The sequence below is a fragment of the Pecten maximus genome, chromosome 2 (genome assembly GCF_902652985.1).
Source record: "Pecten maximus chromosome 2, xPecMax1.1, whole genome shotgun sequence".
NCBI lineage: Eukaryota > Metazoa > Mollusca > Bivalvia > Pectinida > Pectinidae > Pecten > Pecten maximus.
In genome coordinates, this window is record NC_047016.1 from 36,184,238 (window position 1) to 36,202,628 (window position 18,391).

The following is an 18,391-nucleotide window of genomic DNA, read 5'->3' on the forward strand; positions in this document are numbered from 1 at the left end:
TATGAAGGGATTTGAACCCAATTTGGTCAGAAACATCCTTGGGAGAAGGGGAACAGATTTTGCATAAATGGTGACTCTGACCCCCGAGGGGCCAAAGGGACGGGGCCCAATAGGGGAAATAGAGGTAATTCCTTTAATTCGCTACTTGTCATAAAGTTATGAATGGATTTGAACCCAATTTGGTCAGAAACATCCTTGGGGGAAGGGAAACACATTTTGCATAAATGGTGACTCTGACCCCCGAGGGGCCAAAAGGGCGGGGCCCAATAGGTGAAATAGAGGTAATTCCTTTGAATCGCTACTAGTCATAAAGTTATGAATGGATTTGAACCCAATTTGGTCAGAAACATCCTTGGGGGAAGAAGAACAGATTTTGCATAAATGGTGACTCTGACCCCAAAGGGGCCAAAAGGGCGGGGCCCAATAGGGGAAATAGAGGTAATTCCTTTAAATCGCTACTAGTTATTAAGTTATGAATGGATTTGAACCCAATTTGGTCAGAAACATCCTTGGGGGAAGGGGAAGAGATATTGCATAAATGGTGACTCTGACCCGAAAGGGGCGGGGCCCAATAGGGGAAATAGGGGTAATTATTTTAAATCGCTACTTATCATAAAGTTATGAATGGATTTGAACCCAATTTAATTAGAAACATCCTTGGGGGAAGAAGAACAGATTTTGCATAAATGGTGACTCTGACCCCCGAGGGGCCAAAGGGGCGGGGCCCAATAGGTGAAATAGAGGTAATTCCTTTGAATCACTACTAGTCATAAAGTGAGGAATGCATGTTCTAAAAGCAATTCTTGAGGTCTTTCAGACCTTAGAGAGTCAGGACTTCATTAATCTTTAAAGCAGTTTGGATTCCCACACTATAACCATATATAGCATTGTTAGAGATTAACAAATAAAACAAATTGAATATGAACATTATTTTGACATTTGGCCTAATCCAACCAGGTGAGCGATGCAGGCCCCATGGGCCTCTTGTTTTTACTTCAAAAATGTTTATGTGCATTTAAATAATTCCATTATTATTTATACATACAGTGTATATATGTTGTAAATTAAGACTTTATTTTTGTATATGTGTCACTTGCACAAATTGACAGTCATGTTTTCTAATATATTCTGTTGAACATTTTTTTTATGCAAATTTTTTTTTTATCAATTTTGTATCCAAATGACACATGTGATGTGATTAAATAGAATAGGTTTGTTGCTGATATACAGCCATGTAAACTTCACCATACCTGGGATAGTTGGGCTGTTTCTTTAGCAAATATGTGAAACGACTTCCACAAATCTGTACAGGTATGCAGTCGAATCTCTGCAAGCAACGTACCATATCAGACGACCCTCTGTTGTACATGTAATGATGATACTGTGGAAGTCTTCATTTTATTTTTGAATAAAATATTACACCATGTTTATCTAGCAATAAACTAATGCATTGTGAAAGTAAAATGTCATTTTGTAATAAGCCTGCCCATGACTTTGAGTTACATGTACCTGTTGGCCCTAATTGGTTTATTGCAGCATAATAATATACATGTATATCATTATTTATTTAAAGGAATTTTTTGACCTGTATTTGATGTGATTTGTCACTGTGGTATCTCTATATCATACCTATGTTATTCACGCTATGTTGAGTTCGTGTGTTCCTGACTATTGATATTATCATATTTATTCACGTTTGCTACAACACATGTCATTTTCATAATTTACTTGAGCATTCCGTCGTAATATATTTAAGAATTAATTTCTGTTTATCAGGGTAAAATTTGTGTTCTCAGTTTATCTGTTTGAGATCTGTATTTATGATATATATATCTATACATATATTATTATTGTTGTATCTATTGTTCTATATTTATATATTGTTGATTAACATCCCATGGATGAAAGTTTTGGAACTTGATTCAGGGCGTTAGGAGTGTATGTAGGTACATAACTGTACTGACATACATTTGTTTTAAAATAACTGTATAATGTCAGTCCTTTATTATATGTAAAATAATAACTTTTCAGTCATGTGCAAATTTATTTTCCCCTTTTACATTTTCGCAGTTGTAGAGATATGCCCCTTAAAATTTTGACTCCTGAAGATTTGGAAAACAAATGTCTCTTAGGTAAAAGGCAGTTTGTAATTAATGATGCAATTTATTCGAAAAACTTACTGTACATGTATACAATTCACAAAATATTTCTTTCGTCAATTGAAAGTATATGCTATAATATTTTTCCTTATTTATTTTCCATTTCAGTTTCCTTTTAAAAAAAAGTGGTAGGATTTAATGCAGTTGTGTGTGTACATTGAATCTATGATATTTGACGGAGTTAGTGCCCTTTATGTGTACAATGTACTTGTATTGTTGTTCGTGCAATATCTTTAGGATACTGTAAACATATTTTTTTTGGTAGTTATCATATTTTGCCATTCATTTAGACTATGACTGCAGTGATTGTTTTTTTCTATAAACTGGCTATTTCCATGGAAGACAATTAATTTTGACATACTTATTCATCCTTAACCTAAACTATTGATATTTCGATATGCTCTAAAATTTAAGAAGGCCAAAAGGAAAAACATTAACAGTATACATAAGGCGCGAAGTCGATCTAGAATGAGTGTTTAAGTCTGTGGCTCAAAATTGTGGTAGTTGTTTGTATGGTGCAATATTAATATTGTTGTCATTCTATTTGACTGGTGCATTTTAATCACATAATGATCCCTAATCTAGACTGAGATATGGCTCTTTATCGCAATTTTTTGGCTGTTTGGTTTGATGAATCCTGTTCAGGATATTTATAATAATCTAACTCTCAATCGAAATCGTAGTAACATTCTTTAGTACAGTTTTTTTGTATATGCAATTAGATATCTTGGTATTTCTTAATATATGAAGAATCATTTATAAATATTGTATCATAAAAGGTAAAAAGTTCAGTATTTGATTATATATAGATATATTCATAATTAATTGCTTCAAAATCAAATGTTTGTGCAATTTTTGTAGATGTAATTGTCCAAAATACCATTATACATCCTATGCTGCATATAAAACAGTATACCACATATGTACAGATTTAGGTGTCACAGACTTGAGATCTTTTTTCCTTTTTTTCTGATTTTTAAACTTTCTGCTGTGTGAGACAATACATGTGAACTGCTGGTACAAACTGTAACAATTCCAGTAGCTGTATATGTTACAGTGAAAAACTTGTCTCGGAATATCCTTTGTTGTAACACCCTGGCCCATTGTATAATAGCTGCTGTGAGACAATTATGAATATATACCTGATAAATTTCACCAATGCCGTCCATTATATATGCCTAATACTTGTACATGGAAACCGATGATATACATGGCAATATTTAACACAGTAAAAACTACAATACACTTTAATACTGTTTTTCCTGTTATTCTTTTATTTGAATGGCATTACAATGTACTATTAGCTTGTGCAAAGTGCTCATTTCTATCATCATCAGTATCATCAACAGCAGCAGCAGCATGTCTGTCCAGAATCATACAATTGTCATTTTTGCACAATTTTTAGCTTGTCTGATCCAGGATGCATAAAGTTTACAATTATGATATTTGTATCCTTCAGTAGGTGTAAGGCTAGTAATAAGTTTGTCCATATGAATAGCCTGAATGGCCCACTTTCATGTTTGAAATGACATTTTCAAATATTTTTGAGCCTTTGCTAGTAAATGGTAAGAAGTAAAATATGTAACCTTTTTTGAATCAAGAGCTAACTGTCAAGTTTATGGACCATATGAACTACATTTGGTGTCAAACATACGAGGGCTGATTGATATCTTTTGAGCCTCATATTAAAGGAGAAACTCTAGGATGTTCTTTTTGTTGTGAGCCTCATATTGAAGGAGGTACTCAAGGATGTTCTTTTTAAGTTCTACTTTTCTCTGACTATAGGGGGCCGTGTACCCACGGACTGGTCTCATTTGGTTAGTTTATATAGAAGAGGTTGCACTCTAAATTAAACAAGATGGGCAGCTTTTGCAAAATGGATAAAACTGGTGAAAGAGCAGTGATCCAATATTTTCATAAAAAAGGTTTAACAACTAATGATATCCATGATATGGTGGCAACACTAGGGAAATATACCCCCTCATTTGCTACAGTAAAAAGGTGGGTGGCAGAATTAAGGCGCGGCCGACAGAACCTTGAGGATGACCCCGTCCTGGAAGGCCTGTCAATGTACTAAGCAACTCCAGAAATGAACGATAAAGTTCAAGATGTTGTTATGACTGACAGACAAGTCACAGAAAGATATATAGTCAGTAGAGTTGGCATTTCACAGGAAAAAGTACATTCTATTCTGACCGAGGATATTGCGATGAGAAAGCTTTCGGCCCGATGGGTACAAGGACTTCTGACAGTTGATCTGACAGAAGCACACCAGGTGTACATTATCATGTGTTAATCTTAACCTTTTTGAGGAAGATCCTGCCAACTTTCGTCATAGATTTGTCACTGTATGAAACTTGGGTCCATCATTTTATCCCAGAGGCCAAACTGCAATCGAAACAATGGAAGCAACCTGGCTCTCCCCGGCCAAAGAAGGCAAAGACTCTGTTCTATCAGCTGGGAAGGTTATGGCCTCAGTTTTCTGGGATGCAGATGGTATTCTTCTGATAGATTATCTCCAAAAGGGACAAACAATCAATGGCACATACTATGCTTCAATTCTGAGACTGTTACGGGAAAATTTGGTAAACTTACTAAAGGTGTGTTATTCCATCAGTAAAATGCTGTTCACAAGTCTGTCTTTGCCATAGCTGCCTTATTCACCTGATCTTGCTCAATCACACTTTCATCTATTTCTAAAACTGAAAACCGCTATTTCAGGCATTCACTTTCAGTCTGATGATGATGTCATACATGCAGTGGATGACTTTCTGAACAGTCAAGAAAGGAGTTCTATAAAAGTGGCATTGAGGCCCTTATAAACACCGCTGGCAAAAGTGTAGAGAAACTGAAGGGGAAAAAAAATAAAATGTCTGGCAAAATTCAAATTCTTAAATCAGCCCTCATATTAATCATCTTATAAAAGTCACAGAATTTTTGGTATGCTAGTGACAGGTGTATAATATAAAGTTGTACAGTATATGTTTTAATTATGTTATTTGCAGTGGTCACTAATGTCAGATATACAGTTGTGGTCAGTTAATATGATAATTCACTAGCGCCCCCCCCCCCGCCCCCCCCCCCCCCCCCTTTTGGATGAGGAAAATTTTCACCCCCCACTTTTCAAATTCCTGGATCCTCGCCTGTAATTTAGCTATGCATGTATAATAAAAGTGGTCATTTAGATATTGACCATACTTAGCCATGAAATATATATTTAACATGTACAGCTGTATACAGTGGTGGTAAATCATGGCAAAAAAGCTATGTTCAGTTATGATAATTTAGCTATATATGTATAATAAAAGTGGTCATTTATATATACTATTACTTCATGTCCAGCCACAAAGTATATATATATATATATTTAACATATTCAGCTGTTTACAGTGGCAGTAAATCATGGCAAAAAAAGCTGTGGTCAGCTGGTTAGTACTGTCAAAGGATTTCCAGAGGTCAGTTAGGCAAAAACCAGCATCCTCTCATAAACTCGATTCTGGAATACAATGTTATATATAAAGGAAGTGATGATATAAAGTTTGTTAAAATTCTAATTATCTTTACCCAAATTTTTAAATAAATTCAACTGTCAAATTTGTTACTAGATATGAATTATGACTCTTACGGCTCTAGTGCTTGATTTGTAGCTTGTTTGGATTCACAACCTTCAAATTATCTTCAAATATAAATCCAGATGCCTTATTCGTAACTAAAAAATAATGAGAACCTGCACTGCTCACGTTAGTCAGCTTGCAGAGCTGGGGAAGTATTTGTACGTTTTCGATACAATTTACAAGAAGAAATGGATGTCACTTACCGATAGAATACTTAATATAAAGAAACAGTGCTGAGGGGTCAATGATAAAACAAATTATCACATGCAAATGTTTCCGTTGAAGCTTTTGCAGCAGTACTAAAATAGGTGATGTGAAAATAAAACAAAATAATGAATATACAAAATCATATCTGATATTTTATTTGTTGAAAAACAAGAAGTATACATCAAAAGTAAACGATGGTGTATATTATGTAAATGTGATGTACAGAAACAATAACTTGTAATACTTCGTAAATCATACGACAACAATAGCAGGTAGGTGGTAACCTTTGGTATTATCTAGTTAGCACAGCTGTCAACTAGGACGGATAGCTGAGTGTTACCTAGGTAACATGTCACCATGGAAACTAGGACAGATAACCCAGTGTTACTTAGGTAACATGTCACCATGGCAACTGAGATGGACAACCCAGTGTTACCAAGGTGACATGTCACCATGGCAACTAGGACAGACAACCCAGTGTTACCTAGGTAACATGTCACCATGGCAACTAGGACGGACAACCCAGTGTTACCAAGGTGACATGTCACCATGGCAACTAGGACAGATAACCCAGTGTTACCTAGGTAACATGTCACCATGGCAACTAGGACGGACAACCCAGTGTTACCAAGGTGACATGTCACCATGACAACTAGGAAAGATAACCCAGTGTTACTGAGGTGACATGTCGCCATGGTAAATAGGACGGATAACCCAGTGTTACCCAAGTGTAATATCTCCATGGCAACAAGGACGAATAACCCACTGCTACCTAGGCAACATGTCACCACGGCAACTAGGACAGATATTCCAGTGTTACCGAGGTGACATGTAACCATGGTAAATAGGACAGATAACCCAGTGTTACACAAGGGACATGTAAACATGGCAACTAGGATGAATAACCCAGTGTTACGTAGATGACATGTCTCCTCGGCAACTAAGATTGATAAACCAGTGTGATTAAGGTGACATGTCACCATGGTAACTAGAATGGATAACCCAGAGTTTCCCAGGTGACAAGTCACCATGGTAATTAGGATGGATAACCCAGTGTTATCCAGATAATATATGTCACAATAACATCTTGGACGGATAAAACAGAAAAAAATAACTAGAAATAAATTTTCAATCGTTCTGAGGTTATCACAGGCTTTAAACTGAAAATTTCTTCACTCTCATGCATGAGATGATTCTCAAACTTTAGTCTTATTTATAAATATTTAGACCAAATAGTTCCTATTTGTTTACATAGCCATACACACGAGTTGTGCTATAGTTCTACAGTCAAGAGACTTGCTTAAAAAAGTTATTTCAATAAAATATAGAAATGTTTCTGAAGAAATTAAGACATTTAAAAAAAATTTAAAACATCAGAATATTTTTTTCTATAGATATAATTTTTAGATATGCAGGGCTGTATATTTGTCACATCAAATGGTATGAAATTATACCTGATCAATGCCTGGTGTCTTAAATAATTTGAAACTTAATGAAACAAAATGGTGTAATGACATCTCACATAGATGAAAGACAATATCATACTATTATTTTAGTACATGAAGTTATATAAAAGGAATGCCATTATTTCATGACACAAACACTTGAACACCATTATCTTTAGGTATAAACAGTTCCATAGTTACATATCTATATTCATTGAGCCATGCAGTTTTAAAGTGGTCACAACATATTGTATTGAAAATAAGAAATACTAACTTAAAAATAGAAATATAAATAGCCGGGTGGCACTTTTAGCGTGACAGTGGTAGCTAGGAGAAGGACAGGTGTAAGGTCAAAGATGCTCCCCCCGCACCAGTTATACACTACATAACATATTCTGGTGCTCCCCCTCCCTCCTACCATTCCCCCCTCCCCCGACGGCCAGGTACTACATTACAGCAAAACCTGTGCCACTCCATCCTCCCCAGCAGTTTTATACTCTACATGAATATTCTGATGACCCCACCCCCTCCCCCCTATCACATTATATTACAACAAAACCTGGTGTCATACCCCTCTCTCCACTCGCCACCAGGTTTTACACTGTAAAAAAAGTTGGTGTCGTCCACTCCCCCTACCCACCAGTTTTTCACTACAAAAAAGTCTGGCATCACCATCCTCTCACTACCCACATGCTTTCACTACATATGGACATTGTGGACTTTCTGACATGACGCCCTTAATACCTTTATAGTACAGCACTGGATTTCAATGGCTACACCATGACACAGCATTAGACCTATAATCTGACATTGCTCATACTTGTATGAAAGTGATCGTTATCATAATCAAACATGATACAATAAGACTTGATGCTCTATACCACCTGGGTACACCGGTATAATGATGGGGATTAAATGTCATCTTGAGCTCTTTTTATCTTATGCTATATTATACGGTCAGAATCACAATCTGTCATCTAATGAACTGTTACAAAACCAGGCCAAATACAGAAACAGGAAGAATATGGCTTTCTCACTATGTTTCAAAACATATACACTTTCAGCTAGTTTTATAAGATTTATTTAGGTAGCTTTGACCGAGCATGCTTGTAGTGACAGGAGAAAGTTGTGAGGGAGTTAATTGTGTTGCTCAGTAAGCCTTGCCCACCATCATATTCTTAGCAGGACTGATGGGGCCAAGAGGAATTCCAGGAGATCTGATGTCTTGACGTGACTTTTCGTGTAGTACAGCGTTCTGAGTATGAACTGGAGCCTTACTGAGAAGTTGGTCAGCATAGAACAGCGCCTGTAACAAGAACAAGTTGAAAAAATATTAACTATACAAAAAACAAAACAAAAACAAAAACAAAATTAAAAAAAACATGACCATGTAACTAATGGCAACTGGGATAGAATCACCAATTACATATTATATACACAAGATCCTTCCTTCAGCATTTTATAAGGTTGCCCTTTGTATTTTCTATGGTTTCTATTACACTATAACCCTTTCATATAAAAATTATATAGAGAATAATACATACCTTTTTCCATATCGGACCCAATATTGGCCCCGAGACCCCAATATTGGCCCAAGGGCCAATATTGGGGTCTCGGGGCCAATATTGGGTCCGATATGGAAAATGGTATGTTTTATTCAATTTATTGTATTCTTAGTAATAAATCACAGAACATTAATCAAAACAACAATTATAACTTGACAAGAAAAATCAGATTCAAATTTTTAATGTATTGAATTATAAACACTTTATAATATTGAAGTTTTTTAAGTCTTTATGAAGTTCATATCTGTCAAATTTATAATGATTTCTAAATAAGTTCCTTTCCAAAGGTGTTTCTACCATGTCACTGATCAAGGATCAAGAATAAACATTGATTTGAATCAGTCAGAATCACTGTCAATTATCATCCTTGCTCTTTTCCTGCCCCTACATGTACTTGCTTCCTGATCATCACATTGCTTTGAACAGAAATTAAATATCACATTTCCAGTTATAGTTGCCCCACTCAAAATTGATTTTGCAAATTCAACATTCTTTGCCTCATGATCATTAACAGGAACGACAGAAGGTTTTGCTACATTCATCTCTTGATATTCAACTCTGTCTATATCATTTAGCACTTCCTCAACAAGTTCCTGGGAGGTTCGAATCTCCTGATTGAAAGTTACTGTTTCAGCATTTGTATGGTCCATTCCATGACCCAACGCTGATTTAGAATGATAACTGGTCAAAATTGCAGACATTTGCTTTTGCTGGTTATGTGAAGCATGCCTATGGTTTCGCTGACAACACAGCACCTACGTCAAAACCCGAGAGACCCGAATAGTTTGATGAGACGCAAAATTTAGAGGTGTTCCGCGAAGAGGGCCAATACAGGGTTTGGGGTGCATTACTGAATCAATAATGCATGGGTAAGGATTACGGATCGGGAGATTTGGCGCCATAATGCATATGCAAAAAAACCTGTATTTATTACTAAGTATACAATAAATAGCAATAAAGTCAACTTCAAAGTAGTGATAATGAAAATTTGACCTATGGTAATACCGTATTTATCCACAACTAAGCCCCCTACTTTATTTTTTTGCAGAATCATGCATCAATTTCAAAATATTGAGCTAAAAGCGGTTCTTAAATTAACTCTCTCGAAACTTTTTTCATTAGGGGAGTGGGCTTTTTTGAGGATAAATACAGTATTTGTAAATATAAAATGTCATAATTCTGGCAATCATGCATGGACAGATTAAAGACTTATTTAACATAGTTATCAACAAATGTCCCTTACCTTTGGAGCACTGACAGTCTGTATGCCCACTGATCGGGTAAGCACCTTACGAAGTCCCCCTAATCGCGTGGTTGCAGACAGGACCCTCATCTTGTCCAGACTGCTGGGGATGGCGTTTTTGGGTCGAGGTATAAGGCCCAAATCACCAAGCTGGTAGTGGGGCAATGTTCCTTGAGAGCTTTTCGCTATAGGGGACATTGGCAACATCCTGGGGAAAAAAAACGTGTCCAGTATTTCAGCAAATTTGTAACCCTGACGCCTAAAATAAATTGCAAATTCACACATATCCATCATACATGCATATAGTGCCTAAGTTCAACTTGAATTGACATATTTTTTCCTTGCCATGTATCTAATGCTACAATGTCAGTGTGTCATAACACATCATTTTTGATGTCGCAGATGTAAATTTTACTATAATATCCTTATATGTCAAAACATTTTGTATCATTCCAAGCATAGGTATACAATTTAATTAAATCAGCTGTTATAATATGTGATGTTATAAAACAATCGATTTACATTTGAGAGAATAACAAAATTTGATAATAGAAAATTCATAAATCTCAAAAATATAACATTTTACAGTAATTGTGGAGATGTCACTGTGCATGCAGCATTTGTTTTGGATGCTTACACAAAAATAGTAAAATTGCAGTATACAAAAAGACCCACTAACAGTTACACAAAATTTGGGGGTAATTGAAATCTACTTGGATACCCATACACAGGTACATTGTAGTAATGTCTACCTGGTATATGTATACTTACCCTCGTTTAATGCCCTGTTTACTACCAGGCATCTCACTGGCGCTACGTTGTCGTACTTTCTGGTGTTTTCCGAGAGAGCTTGGCTCAGGGCCCACACCCACCGCTGCAGCACTGTTGAGCAGGACGAGGAGATTCTCCAACATGTTGTCTCGTCGCTCTATGTCGTTGAGTCCTGCCCCATACTCAGGAAGTTCCTCTTCATCGTCATATTTCTGGAAGGCCAGGAACATAATGTTATACAAGTGTAAAGTTTTTCTTTTCTTTTATGCTAGAATGTATCCATTAAAATATCTTAATATGTTTGCTACAATTATCTTGTAAAACCTTAATGCATTGTAAGTGTCAGTTTCATTCCCAAATCAGCCTATAGCATTACATCATCTGAAATGTTTTTTTCTCACACAATATGAAACAGATGGAGAGAAATCAAAATGGTGTTGATCCAATTGCCTTTGAGTGTCCTATGAATATGAGACATTGTGGGCCAGTATTCTATAAAGAATGATTTCTTCAGTGAGAGATGTAATCAAATAGGATTCCTACCATCCGAGATGTCACAAAGTATGATTTCTACCATGAGAGATGTCACAAAGTATGATTTCCTACCATGAGAGATGTCACAAAGTATGATTCCTACCATGAGAGATGTCACAAAGTATGATTCCTACCATGAGAGGTGTCACAAAGTATGATTCCTACCATGAGAGGTGTCACAAAGTATGATTCCTACAATGAGAGATGTCACAAAGTATGATTTCTACCATGAGAGATGTCACAAAGTATGATTCCTACAATGAGAGATGTCACAAAGTATGATTCCTACCATGATAGATGTCACAAAGTATGATTCCTACCATGAGAGGTGTCACAAAGTATGATTCCTACCATGAGAGATGTCACAAAATATGATTCCTACCATGAGAGATGTCACAAAGTATGATTCCTACCATGAGAGGTGTCACAAAATATGATTCCTACCATGAGAGATGTCACAAAATATGATTCCTACCATGAGAGATGTCAAAAAGTATGATTCCTACCATTGGAGATGTCAAAAAAGTATGATTCCTTCATGAGAGATTGAGAGATGCTATAAAGTATGACAGCTACACTGAGAGATGCTATATATTATGATCGCTACCCTGAGAGTTGCTATAAGTATGATTGCTATCCTGAGAGTTGCTATAAGTATGATTGCTATCCTGAGAGATCATATAAATTATGATAGCCACCCTGAGAGATATGGGCTGACTGATGGATAAATACAGCTTATGATTCTTAATACCAAAAAAGATGTTATACAAATTTCTTTGATTCCTAAACTCAAGAGATGTTCTTTATGCATAACATCTAAAGAGGATGCAATATGAATAAGATACAAACCCCAAGAGCCAGTCGAAGTGCACTGGCAGCATCACACAGCACTTTGTCAAGTTTTTCTCGGTTTCGTTTCTCCACCCTGTGTTTGTCCTTCACATCTTTCAGATTTTCTTCATGGGTCTCATTTTCCTTTGCCAATTTTTGTATGTCTTCCCTGTAAATAAAATGTACACAGGTTGGTATAGGACTTGCCATAATAGAAATAACCAAAAATAGTTTAATAAAAAATATCCAGTGTTTAAGATATTGAGGTTTATAAGTAAACACTATACTGTGTGCAATCCTGTATGTTAGTTTATATGGTTAAATGCTCTAGATATGTCAATCTGTGACCTCTATGATGCAGTCATATGTGACCTATACATTGTGACTAATTAATGTGGTATACCATGGTGACATGACCTGTAGCTGTCATCATATGTGACCTTTATGATACATTTGTTTGACCTGTAGTTGTCACAATGTGACCTCTATGACATAGTTGTGTGACCTGTAGCTGTCACCCTATCATGTGACCTCACCTCTGAGACTGGAGTTGTTGCTGCAGCAGTTCATGCTCAGCCTCCACCTCCTGGTATTCTTGTTCTCTCATCTCCAACTCTCCTACCATTGCCTCCTGGGCACGACACTTTTCTGTCAGCATCCGTATCACCTACAGGCATTCACATAAATGTTAACATCATGCATCTGTATATAGATGTATATCAGCATTTGTTGTGCTCAAATTTTAGCATTTTTTATCAAATGTGTACCTGTAGATTAGGGCATCAAGCATTTTTCAAAATAACAACATACATACATACATGTATAAATGTAATTTAGACATTCAACTATATACATTTCTACATGTACACCTCTACCTTGTGTTACCCTAAAACAACTCCTCACCTTTTGATTGCTGTGGTTTTTCTTCGCCAGCTCTTTTTCTGTCGTTTCTAACATCTCTATGTGTTGTTTCTGTTTCTTCTCCTTCGCCCGCAGATCATCATTTTCTTGGATCAGCTCCATAGTTTTGTCAGATTTCTGCACAAGTTGAGCCATGATTGACACGTTTTCTCTGATGGTGCGTTTTGTGGTCTCTGCCATTTGTTTGTTGGAGACTTTCCGAAACTCTGCTGCTACTGTGTTGACTCGCGATACCATCTCCTTCTTCAGTCTGAAATGTACAGAAGGTAAATGTTACTTGTGGGAAAGACCATTTATGTATTATTAATGCTTTGATGACAAAATGTTGAGCCACAAAAAATGCTGTAACTGCTTCACTGTTCCTATTAGATATTAAATTTCATGCTAGTTGTACACGATTATGAGTTGTAGGTTGGATTTTTGGGACAGATTGGGATTTTTGAAAAAAAAAAAATTCCTCACTGGGAAAATAAATGTTTTTGCATTTTATAAATTATGATTGAGATTTTCTGTATTTGATTTGGGAGAAAAATATAACTCGGCAATTTAATCATTCAGCATAGTTTTTTTTATATGAGTTTATTTTTGCAATTTGCACCAGCATATAATATAAGCCAAATATCTATAATACTGGTATTTATCTAGATTAAACAATTTGAGATTAGTAGTTAAAAAAAACATTCGGGCTTTTCAAAGTACCAGTAACAATAATTTCTTTTCAACTGAATGACAATTTCATTGGGTTATAATAAACTGTTTTGCTGTGAACCAGCTGTCACCCACCTGTCCTTATCAATGACAGCTTTCTTCTCCAGGTCATAGATCATCTTCTTGTGGTCCTCATCCTTCTGCTTTAGGTCTTCCTCCATAGCAGCAAACTTGGCCATCAGGTCCTCCTTTTGTACCTTGAACTCCTCCAGTGAGGCCAGTTTACCACCTATAGTACAATTCACAGTTTTCAGGGTTACTGAAGAGTTGTATAACATATATATGTACAGCTACTCAAATCTATATACAATATATATATTTTGTATTGTTTGTATATAATCAAACCACAGAGTCATAACTTTATTGTACTACTGCTGTTGTGTTGAGAAATTCAGCAATTCTTAAAATATCTATCACTTGCATGTATCTTCTTGGTTTTAGTAAGAATTATGCTGAGTATTACATAAAATGTTAATACTAAAATGGAATGAAGTATATTGCTATTGAAAATACATAATACTGTACATAGCTGGTACTAGTTGATGCCAAAACGACTAGCAGATTCCAATGAAGCATATATCAATAAGCCTTAGAAATTTCCTCAGAATCAAAAGTTCAGCTACATAATTATCAAAGTCAGAAATCTTGCAGAAATATTGACCATCTTAAAATCTTAATTGAGTGGTGAACCTACCAAGGATCATGTTGTCCGAAGTGAGCTGGTCCTTGGTTTCCTGGAACTCCTGTCGGAGTTGCTGGATTGTAGCATTAGCCTGCTCCTTCTCTTGTTCTCTGGTTTGCTGGAGACCAATCAACTGTTCCTGCAGGTCAGCATTCTCATCAGCTAAAATTATCAATAGTGGTGTTAGTGTTATACTGTATAAGATGCAGAAATCATCTAAATGAGACATTAAAATACTAACTTAAGTAGTATGTTGAAGAATAACCTTTTTACTAATAAAACAAATTAAGCAACAAGAAAGACAATAAGTAAGCATGGTAATAACACATGCAGTAAATTAGTGATAAAAGTAATCTTTTTATTTTTGTATGTTGTATTAATCAAATCTTTATCTTAAATTTGCTTTCATTTCCTTAAAGTCTACACTTTTGGCATAGCTGAGAGTTATTTACAAATTCAAACAGGGTTGTAGATCAAGATATGATTTTAAATAGAGTTCATGACATTGGAAGTAAAGAAAAGAAAAACCAAATATTTAGACTAATACTCAATAAAGAGTGTACCAGGTATGATTATTTAAGGGCAATCTTCCCTGTCTAGTTACTGCATGTATGTGGTGGGTGACCAAGTGTGTTTTGGGACTGCTGTGGTATGTTGGTATTTGTTTTCTTGTGATAACACAGAACTGATGCTGATTTTAATTCAAAATTATAGTGCTACCTCAATGAAGCATACTGCCAAAGAAACCCATCAGGTCATATCCCACCTCAGTTTTCTCACTCCCAAAATGCTGAGCATTAAGCAGTACATTGTAGTAACTACCAATTGTTTACAGACTTAGGTATGTCTCAGCCAGAGGACAGAGACCAATTAACTTATCTTCTAATCAATTGATAATTATAGTATTTATGTACTGACTGAGATACAAGGGCTTCGATATGGTATCTACTTATATCCACCCTGTTAAAACCTTGTGAATCATTATACTAACGTTGGGTCAGAGTAATTAAGCATTGAAGCATGGAAAATAAGAAGGACCCAACTTATTTTCAGGAATCAGGTCTATTCAAACCATACAGAGGAACCCCAATTATTCTGAAAAGGACTTCCCAATTAAATATAAAATATCAGAGCAAGCACTGTTGGACTGTCAACTCAAACATCGAGGAACTCAACCTTCAATCAAAACCTTTCCTTACTTTTCAGATCGACTTGTCTTTTCCAGAATGACACAATATCATTCTTGTCCCTGGCCATCTGATCAAACTGATCCTTGAATGCCCCCTGGCTGACTTCCAGCTCATCACATTTTTTCTGGTACCTGAAAAATAATGAAAAAGTAGCATCATATATGGTATGGCTAGTTTATAATGTAACCAAAGGCTGGGTGTAACAGTCAATAATATGTCCACATTAGTTATAAATAATAAAATATGTGCAGTCTGCAAATCTGTACAACGGAAATAGTAAAATTTGCTAAAAAAAAATTTAAGACATACACTGCAGCATCATAAATTTTCAAGTTGGGCTATAATATGATGGCAGTGACTTGAAAGGGCAAACTTGAATGGCCCAAATGTAGCACTTGCAGATTGAGACATTGCTGCCTTCCGGGCTTCCAAGACTAGCAAGAGGTTCCAATCAATTGCAGACTGCACAAAAATAAAGTTGTCTTGATGAATTGTCAAAAGTCTGACATATCAAATTCATGATACTGTGTATTAATTGGAGTATAAATTGAAATTAACCTTATAAGTTATATTGAGCTACAATATAGCTGCTAGCAAATCTGTATGAATTAAACTAACGTGTGGTTACCGCATGTGACATTGTAAACAATATCTCAATTCTGATATGTTGATTTTTATTTTAGATATATAGATGAAGAATATGCGAAAACCGTGAAGTATTAAAGCCGAATATTGAAAAAATCATTTAAACCATTTTTCATGTATATTACACATATTATTGGTATAGTCATTTAATTGATGATAAAATATCACAATGCCTAATGATAATGTATATCATAAAATACCTAGCAAGTCTGTTTTCCAGATCCCTGATCTGGATGAGGTAGTATTCCTTAGACAATTCATTGAGTTGTTCACTGGATGTTTTTGATGGTGATCCCCTTCCAGATTTCTTCGCACTTTTCTTCCCCTTCTTCCCACTCTTCTTCTTTTTTGGCGGCATTTTCACTTATTATTTCTACTTTCCAGTCAATTCAGAAGTAAATCACAACGCGTGTTTACGAATGCGTTTACAAAGACCTACATAATAGGTCGACAGGCCCAGAAAAATATGAAAACAACTACATTATTAAAGACAGATGATAGTGTCCGCCATCTTGTTGTCAACAAAGACAATGACGTCATCACTTGGATACATGAATATTTTATAAGATATTAACGATTTGTTCTGTTTCGGTGCAAATGGAAAATTCCTCAAATTGATAAATAAAAACAATGAGGGTATGGATAAAAAAATTGATATGCAAATTAAAAAAAAAGAATTGGGATATTTGGTCGACCATGTCACATGACCTAAAAATGGCGGCCAGGAAGAAATGGAAGAAAATATTATATGAAGACCAAGGTGTTCCAGATAACTATGTGGACTCTTCGTTCCTGGATGAAATGAAGAAAAATCGTAACTTCACATTATCATTAACTAAGTTAACTTCATTCAGTTGATCAACGGGCCAAGTGCACGTGGATCCCGGTCGATCCCTTGGTCCAAATGCTGCACGCGTACGGGAACTAACAGTAACAGTTAACAGTTATCAGCTGTTATTACTGATTAACTGATTAATACGAGTTTTTACCTCCCCAAAAAATAATGACAGTTTTTATTCTAGATAAAGTGATGATTTTTAAATTATGTTTTAAATTCACCTGTATTTAAGAATGTGGCATCGAGGAGGTTTATCACCATGTATAGCTGAGTATAAGCTACCCTTTACACCTAGTGCACTACGTTTAAACCTTTTATTTATTTATTTATTTGTTTATTTATGGGTTTTACGTCCGCTATTACGGCCTTTCAGCTGACGAGACGTTTAAACCAGTAATGCACTGCATTTAAACCACAGGTAAACCAGTAGTACACTACACCCTAAGAGGTGATGACAGGTAATGGGCAGTACCTGTGATTTTTACCTGTACTGTATATATAAGGCTATCTAGCAGTCCTATTCCTATCTGTTCATAAATAAATTAAATAAAAAGTCATATTCAAAGAGTTATTAAAAAGGTTTTGGATGTTTAATTTGATGTCATTATTTCAACCTTTCTATTCTTGTTAATTATTTACTTTATAAATCCTTTAAATTCAACTAAGTTAAAGCCAAGTTTCATTTATCTTTTGGTACTTTATATTTTGTATTGATTAATTCCAGTAATTTTGTTTTCATCACATGAAAGTATATAATAAAACAATTATTGTTACTTGAACATTTTTAGTTTGATACAATTCATTTATATTGTAGTTTAATTTCAGATTAAATTAAGCAGTATATTCATAATTTCATTTTTGATGTGATATTATGCTTATCAAAACCTAATTAAGCCCATAATATATGTTGTACATTCTATGTGTATACATCCAATGCTTATAAAGTCAGAAACCTGAACACATAAAGAAATTGATTAAACATCAATTTAACATGTTAAGAAAGAGATTCTTTGAATGTACTGGTAATTAAGTGATCAT

The 18,391-nt window shown here is 35.4% G+C and overlaps 2 protein-coding genes across 2 annotated transcripts in view; one reads left to right on the forward strand and one right to left on the reverse strand.

Moving 5' to 3' along the window:
• Positions 1-6,112: 6,112 nt before the first annotated feature.
• LOC117321930 (cilia- and flagella-associated protein 157-like) lies at positions 6,113-17,040 on the reverse strand. The gene is made up of 10 exons (XM_033876561.1): positions 16,716-17,040; positions 15,880-16,001; positions 14,693-14,842; positions 14,074-14,227; positions 13,273-13,540; positions 12,906-13,036; positions 12,388-12,538; positions 11,005-11,216; positions 10,234-10,441; positions 6,113-8,731 (listed from the first exon to the last, which is right to left on the reverse strand). Exons 1-10 carry the CDS (start codon positions 16,871-16,873, stop codon positions 8,576-8,578), a joined length of 1,710 nt encoding a protein of 569 aa, XP_033732452.1. The 5' UTR covers positions 16,874-17,040; the 3' UTR covers positions 6,113-8,575.
• Positions 17,041-17,198: 158 nt separating this feature from the next.
• Positions 17,199-18,391, forward strand: part of LOC117321931 (phosphatidylinositol N-acetylglucosaminyltransferase subunit C-like) — a 16,524-nt gene continuing 15,331 nt past the window's right edge. The window contains exon 1 of the mRNA XM_033876562.1: positions 17,199-17,329. Coding sequence (XP_033732453.1) covers positions 17,212-17,329 — 118 coding nt within the window. The 5' untranslated portion in view covers positions 17,199-17,211. The remainder of the gene's footprint in view (positions 17,330-18,391) is intronic.